The sequence below is a fragment of the Notechis scutatus genome, chromosome 2, assembly GCF_049901735.1.
Source record: "Notechis scutatus isolate UNSWTSFEM ecotype Mainland chromosome 2, rNotScu1.2, whole genome shotgun sequence".
Taxonomy (NCBI): domain Eukaryota; kingdom Metazoa; phylum Chordata; class Lepidosauria; order Squamata; family Elapidae; genus Notechis; species Notechis scutatus.
This window is the reverse complement of record NC_142010.1, coordinates 908,261-916,120: the sequence shown is the minus strand read 5'-3', so window position 1 is coordinate 916,120 and position 7,860 is coordinate 908,261. Positions and strand designations below refer to the sequence as shown.

At 41.0% G+C, this 7,860-nt stretch overlaps 1 protein-coding gene across 1 annotated transcript; it reads left to right on the top strand.

Moving 5' to 3' along the window:
* Nucleotides 1–2,450: 2,450 nt before the first annotated feature.
* LOC113429266 (vomeronasal type-2 receptor 26-like) lies at nucleotides 2,451–7,561 on the top strand. Its single transcript, XM_087958809.1, has 4 exons — nucleotides 2,451–2,537; nucleotides 4,180–4,407; nucleotides 6,118–6,244; nucleotides 6,660–7,561. Exons 1-4 carry the CDS (start codon nucleotides 2,451–2,453, stop codon nucleotides 7,559–7,561), a joined length of 1,344 nt encoding a protein of 447 aa, XP_087814935.1.
* The last annotated feature ends 299 nt before the right edge of the window (nucleotides 7,562–7,860 follow it).

Genomic DNA, 7,860 nt, shown 5'->3' with positions numbered 1-7,860 from the left:
GACATTTTGGGTGCTTCATCACTGGGGTTTTTAAAGAAGAGACTGGACAGTCATTTGTCTGAAATGGTATTGGGTCTCCTGTTTGAGCAGGCGGTTGGACTAGGGTAGGGGTATCACTCGAGTTCATTGAGGCCCACATCAGGGTTGTGTGTGACCTTGAGGGGAGGCGTTACCAAGATGGGCATGGCCAGCATGACATCACTTGTGTCAGGGGGCACCTGTGGTGGCCTGAATCCTCTGCCAGTGAAAACGGGCTCCCGAGCTCCGTTTTTGGTTCGGACGGCCTCCTGCAACTCTCTGCCAGTGAAAATGAAGCTTGGGAGAGCCATGCACAGCCCTCTCTAGCTCCATTTTTGGCTGGCAGAGGCACCTTTTCTATTTCCAGGGCATTCCCACAGGCCAGATCTAAGCACCCTACAGGCCAGATCCATCCCCCAGCCCTTCAGTTTGGTACCCCTGGAGTAGGATCTCCTGCTTGAGCAGATGTTTTGACTAGAAGACTTTCCAGCTCTATTCTGACTGACTAATTGACTGAGTGGATGGGTGGCCCACTGAGTTATAACGTGACCAGAAGGGTGTGCTCTATGAGGACCACCAATAAACATTACCCACAGATAATTCAGAGCTCCCTGGTGTCAGGGTTCCAACGAATGCTCTAATAAATTCATGAGCCTCGAGCCAAGTTTCAATAGAAATCCAACTATTTATTAGGAGCCACATGTTGGCACTTTTCCCAAGTGCAGTCGGCTCTGCCCCATGTAATTTACTGTTCACCTATTACCCTGTTTGCCCCCTCCTCCCAGGGTGTGTCATTAGTCACATTCTCCAACTAAGAACTTTCGCCGGGCTGTGGAATTCACACTACGCCTCTCCGGCTGGGCTTGGTAACTTGAGGCACAACATGGAGGAAGGTATGCATGGAATGTCCTTCTGATCATAGCAACAAAAACTGCTACATCAGATCTTCCCCCACTCCTTCTTATGGCAACTCGAGAGCAAGCCAGAAATGCTTTATGAGTTGACATCTGGTTTCAAAGTGAGAATACAAAACAACAGGACAGAACATCAAGGGAACTTGCAAAATTCATGCAGTTACCATTTGAAACATCTCTCAGTAGTGGGGGAAGGCCCTTAGATTTACCACCTGACTTTCATCGTTAAAACTGGCAAAAACTGCCACTACCTTCTCTTTCATCTTAGATCAACTACAGTGTCATCAACCAGATGGCTGAGCAAAATCATCCTTTCACTTTTTCATATCGGATGACCCCAAACCAAGAACCTCCTTACTCAGCGATTGTCCAGCTGCTCCTGCAGTTCCAATGGACATGGATTGGTCTCCTTTCTCAGGACAATGAAAGAGGAGAAAAATTCAAAAGACGCTTGGAAGTTCTTGCCTTAAAAAATGGGATTTGCATTGTCCTCTCAGGAACTGTCCCAGAAGCAAATATGCAGACAAGTGCTGGAGAAACTCTCATGCAAGAAAAAAGGAAAATGTTCTATTCTCTTCTCAAGAGTCAAATAAAAATTATAGTATGCCAACTGGATTTTCAGGCCTCGGCAATGTTAGCAGCAATAATACAAATAATTGATAGGACTAATACATCCATTATGGGAAGGGTTTGGATTGCAACAACTTTGAAGGCTTCAAGTGTTAGTATTTTTGACTTCTGGGTTGATCTCCAAAATAAACATGCTTTGTTTTCCTACTTCATCCAGACTAAGAGAAGGACTCAGTATTATGATTTTAAATCTTATGCATCTATGGTCATATTGTATGGAAAGGAAGCATTCCAATGTTCCTATTCAAATCCTCTGTTATCAAAGAAAGTTTGGAAAAAATGCAGAGAAAAAGAGAATTGGGAATTCCCGTCCCATGATGTGATTGCAAGAATCCTGTCTCAGGATTCCTCCAGTATTTCCCAAATAATTCAAATTGTGGCCCGGGTCCTCAGTGCTGCCTCTTCCTCCCAATGGAGTAAGAGGAGAATGCAAGTTGGATACCATCAACCACCCCAGATTGTACAGCCATGGCAGGTGAGTATTCTCCTTTGAGGTTCCATTGATTCTCCCCTTCCAATTCCTCAATATTAAATTAGATGTCAAAAGGGTGAGATATTCCAAAGAGCAGTTGTCCAGTTAGTGGTATTTGAGAGGGTCAACTCTGAAGCTCACCTGACTGAGGCCATTTTGATGCTTCAGTATTGCCACCCTGGAACTGAGGGAAAGGGAGGCGGGAAGAGAGATAGCTGGGGTTATGTTGTCTCCTGGGAAACAAGGACATTCCCAGCGATGGCCAGAGAGAGGATGAGTGAAGTCACCAGGCAACTGGATAGCACCTTCATTAGACCATGTGACTGATAGTTTGGAAAGAGGAGGAAAACTTTTATTTTTAATTAAGTGAAAACCATGGTAATGTTTCAAGTCAGTTTTCACCAGCCTATGCCTATATGATATGTCCAATAAAACTGATATTTGAGGAACCTACTTACCTCAGAGTCCTGTTTGCTACGGGCATATTACTTGGAACCCTGACAGTGAGTTAGAGAGAGAGAGGTGATAGAGAAAAATATTCCAGAGTTAAACAACCTGTCTAGTTTGGGATGCTTTTGTGTCAGAAATAGCTCAATGCTGACAAAATGTCAAAATTAAACAAGCATCAGAATAGTCCAGCAATCCTCAATCTTTTATTGTGATCACAAAGTCATCTAGTCTCCAAGCTAAGGAGTTCAGCTGGGTTGTTTGTTCTGGATTAAAATTGGACTTTGCTGCCTAAAAGTTTGTAACATAGCAACAAGGTATAAATCAAAGCATCTTCTGGGGACAACCAAAGGTTCGTCAATTTGTCTCCTGAACTAATGGATACGCTTCCATAGCTACTCTTTGAAAGAGATAACATCATTATGCAATTTTTGTTACATTCCTAGCCCAAAGTTAAACTCCGCTAACTTCATCTTGACCAGGACTGATGGTAAAATTGTATTCTCCATCTTCTCCCATGACAAGTTTCCCCATATCTGCAAATGGTCTTGCCTCAGATGGGCTGTGATAGTGAAGCTGCAAAATACAGAACATGAAACTTAGAATAATAGAATTTGAATGGACCTCACAGGTTCCCTAGTCCAACCTACTAATCGAGCAGGGCACCCTATACCAGGGATCTTCAAACTTGACAGCTTTAAGATTTGTGGACTTCAACTTCCAGAATTCCTCCTCCAGTCATGTTAGCTCAGGAATTCTAGGAGTTGAAGTCCATAAAGCTTAAACTTGCCAAATTTGAAGACCCTTACCCTATACCATACCATTTCAGAGTAATGGTTGCCCAGGTCTCTTTTTGAAAGCCTCCAGTGACTCACAACTTTTGAAGGCAAGCTATTCCATTGGTTGATTGCTCTCACTGCTCAGAAATTCCTCTTCGTTGTAGGTTGCTTCTCTACAACCATTGTTTCTTTTCTCGCCTATTGGTACTTTGGGAAATGTTTTGACCTCCCCCCTCAAATATTAGAAAAGTGATATCACGTCTCCCCACTCCTTCTTTTCCTTAGATTAGACATACCAAATTCCTGTAACGGTTTGTGGTATGTTTTATCCTCCAGCCCTCTAATCATTTCTTGTTGCTCATCTCTGCAGTCTTTCCAGAGTTTCAGTACCTTTTTTATATTGTCTTGATGAGCAGAACTGGATGCAGTATTCTAAACGTGGTCTTACTAAGGCTTTTTAAAACAATATTAGAACCTCTTGTGATCTTGATTCTATCCCTCTGTTAATGCAGCCTAAGATTGCACTGGCATTTTTATCTGCTGCCACACAGTGTTGGTTCATATTTTAGTGATTGTCCACTAGCACTCCAAGATCCTTCTCACAATTACTGGCATTAAGCCAAGTTTCACATAGTCTGTAATGTGTACTTTTCTTTTTTCTTGCCTCCGTGGAAATCCTTACTTTTATCTATGCTGAATTTCATGTTGTTAGGTAGGGGCCCATATCCAATTTGCAAAGATCTTTTTGGATATTCAGCTTGTCTTCTGGGATGTTGCCTATTCCTGCCAGCTTAGTGTTGCCTGCAAATTTGATGATTTGAACAGGTTCAACTATTCAGAGTACCTCCAATCCAGAATAAGAGCAAGAAAAACATTGAATAAAGGCTCAAATTGTAATATTCTTTCTATGTTTCTGCAGCTCCATAGGTTCCTGAGGAACTTCCAACATCAAAATATTTCCACAGATGGGATTTCTTTTGATGAAAATGGAGTTCCTGTTGGTGATTTTGATATCATGCACTGGACATCAGTTTGGAACAAATCAGATGCGGGGGTGAAAATTGGGAGTGTAGAAAGCCAATCCTCTTCAGAAGTCAAGATTTCTGTCAATCAAAGTGCCATCCAATGGCCAACTTTATTTAACAAAGTAGTTGAGGCTGCTTGGATTTTGCTCTTCTATTTATCTCCATATGTGTAAATTTTATGCTCAGAAATAATTCTTATTGAGGCCAATTGAGATAACTTCCAGCTAAGAGAACTTAAAGCCTCATTAATTTATTAGATATATTTTACTTTAGAGGTCTTACAATAATCTGTCACACACTGGAACCTGCTGCATTGTATTGCAGAATTTGCAATCTACATTATTAAACTGGAATATGTTGCCATAATTTATAGTACATGAAATTAATTTGTTTTCAGTAAGAGAAACTCCAGAATGTCTATGTCAGTCATCCAGGTCATGGTTGTGCCAAAAGTGTTTTTTCAGAAAGTACCTGAATTTTGTTTTTCCTTGAAGATGTTTCACTTCTCATCCAAGAAGTTTCTTCTGTTCTGACTGAATGGTGGAGGGTGGAAGGATTTGGAACTGCTGAAAAGACTGTGTTGTCAACAGGATATAGATTCAGCAATTGCAGGAAGGTTCCACACCCATTTGCACTATTCACGTGACCCTGAGGGCACAGATAATTTCCAAGGGGCCTAAACAACTTTCAAAAAGACTGTTAAGGACCAGATGACTGCAAGGAATAAAAACCCTTCCATATGCCACCATTCAGTCAGAAAAGCTTATTGCGAGTATGTAATTACTACCTCCTTTACAGTTCACATTATTTACTAATATATTTCCTATCTTTGTTCTATCCAGTCGTACAAACATTCCCAGCTTTAGTAATATTCTGATGATTCAAAATCAGTTGTCAGTGAAATGATGAGTTGTCTTTTGTAAAAGCTTCTTGGGGAGAAAATCCAGAATAGGAAGGGTTTAGCCCATTGAATTGCATAAGAGGAAGATAGCATTAAGAATGTGTGAGGGAAATGAGGGCAGCTAAAAAAAGCCATTTACATATGATGATACAATGATCAGTTGTAGGAGAGAAAGATAGGGACTCTAGAGAAAGCTAGATTTTGGAGGTTTCCTGAGAAAGCTAAGATGAAGAAAGAATATATAGAAGTTATGGCATTCTCATACATGCTCTAAGGAGAAACACCTTTTGCAACGGAACTTCTTTCCTTTGGAAAGAAGAATAAGGCAATGAATCTGTTTTGGAATGTATAATGGAGATTGATAGAGGAAAGAGAATGACTCTTCATTTGCCCCTTGCAAGTAGAATAATTAAAGGTCATGCCACTATTTCTTGACAGAGTTTGCTCAATGTGCTCCTGACTTTGGAAGCCAGTTGATTTCAGTAAACTTTTATAATTCATACTAATCTTGTGGTTTATGTTGAAAACTAAAGGTTCCTCTTGCACATACGTGCTAGTCGTTTCTGGATCTAGGAGGCAGTGCTCATCTCCATTTCAAAGCTGAAGACCCCGCACTGTCAGAAGATGTCTCCATGGCCATGTGGCTGGCATGAATAAATGCTGAAGGTGCAAAGAATGCTGGCACCTTCCCACCAAAATGGTCCTTATTTTTCTACTTGCATTTTTGCGTTCTTTCGAACCGCTTGGTTGGCAGAAGCTGGGATATGTAATGGGATCTCACTCCATTACGTGGTTCTAGGGATTCAAACTGCCCAACGGCCAACCTTTCTGATTGACAAGCTCAGTGTCTGAGCCACTGAGCCACCACGGCTCTTTATATATTGCCTCTAATTTGTATATTGCCCTGATAAATCTTTTGGTTTATGTTTAGATGGTGCCTTACTCAAGATGTACAGAAAGTTGCTCCACAGGTTATGCCAAGCTTGTGAGAGAGGGAGCCCCAGTTTGCTGCTACGGCTGTTCTCTGTGTATGGAAGGAACATTCTCTGGGCAAGAAGGTACAGTTGGTGGCTTCAAAAACAAGGATACAATCAAAATTCTCTATTGCTTTTTTGGGGTATTTGATCAAGAAGCAAGAAAAAACATTACACATCTTGAAGGCATCCACAAACATTTCAATGATTGAGCACTATCACTGATTTTTGTATGATGATGCAAGCATTAAAATAATCTATTGAGGTGTTACTTTCTTGCTTGCTTTTGGGAAAGAGGAAAAGTTTTGAGAGCTGATAATCACATTCATCTTCAGCCGTTTAAAAGGTTGTTGGTTATTTGAACTAATGTTGTGTCATATGAATATCCCTGGGCAGAAATATGATATTATTCCGTGAAAATGAAATAATTGATTTCTGATGCGGTTTTCATACTCCTACAGCAGCAGAAAGAGATACGCACTAACCAATTTTCTTTCAGATGCAGCCCATTGTGAAAAGTGTCCAGATGACCAGTATTCCAATAAGAAGCGGGATCAGTGTGTCCCCAAAAGCATAAGCTTCTTATCCTATGAAGAATCATTGGGACTCATCCTGACTTTCCTTGCCATTGCTCTGTCCCTAACCACTGCCTTTATTCTGGGAATCTTCATTAAACACCAAGAAACTCCCATAGTCAAAGCTAACAACCGTGAACTCACCTATGTGCTCCTGGTTTCTCTCCTGTTTTCTTTCTTGACCTCCCTTCTATTTATTGGTCGCCCCATGAAAATGACCTGTCTCCTTCGACAAACCATTTTCAGTATTGTTTTCTCTGTTGCCATATCTTCTTTGCTGGCCAAGACTGTAATGGTGGTGGTGGCCTTCCTGGCTACAAAGCCAGGAAGCAGGATGAGGAAATGGTTGGGGAAGGGTCTGGCCCACTCGATTGTTTTATCCTGCTCTGGTATTCAAGTAGGCATCTGTATGACATGGCTGGGAATCTTTCCTTCCTTCCCAGATTCTGACTTTCATTCCCAGCCAGAACACATCCTGCTGCAGTGCAACGAAGGTTCAGTGACCATGTTCTACACTGCCCTTGGCTACATGGGTTTTCTGGCTGCCATCTGTTTCTTGGTGGCATTTCTGGCTCGAAATCTGCCAGGGACCTTCAATGAAGCCAAACTGATCACCTTCAGCATGCTGGTTTTCTGCAGTGTTTGGATCTCCTTTGTCCCCAGCTACCTGAGCACCAAAGGGAAATACATGGTGGCTGTGCAGATCTTCTCCATCTTGGCCTCCAGCCTAGGTTTATTGGGTTGTATTTTTATTCCCAAGTGCTACATTATTACACTGAGACCTGACATAAACACCAAGGAACATCTGATGATGAAATCTCATTAAGGCTCCTTGTGTTAGTGTTTATTTTTGTTCAGTTTACATCCAATATATAATCACATATTTTGAAGTAATGTTTTATGTATTCTCACTTATTTTTCTTCATTCTGTGTGCATTTTGAATTATAATAATTGAGTAGTAATGTTGCTAAAACAATTCAAACTATTTCAATAAATCATATCTTTCAATTGTCGCAAACTGAATTCATGTTAAAGGATAACTATCATCAATGACATTAATAAAATTTCTGACATCAGGCCGGATAAACTGTTACCAGAGATGTTCTGATATGGTTTTAGACTAA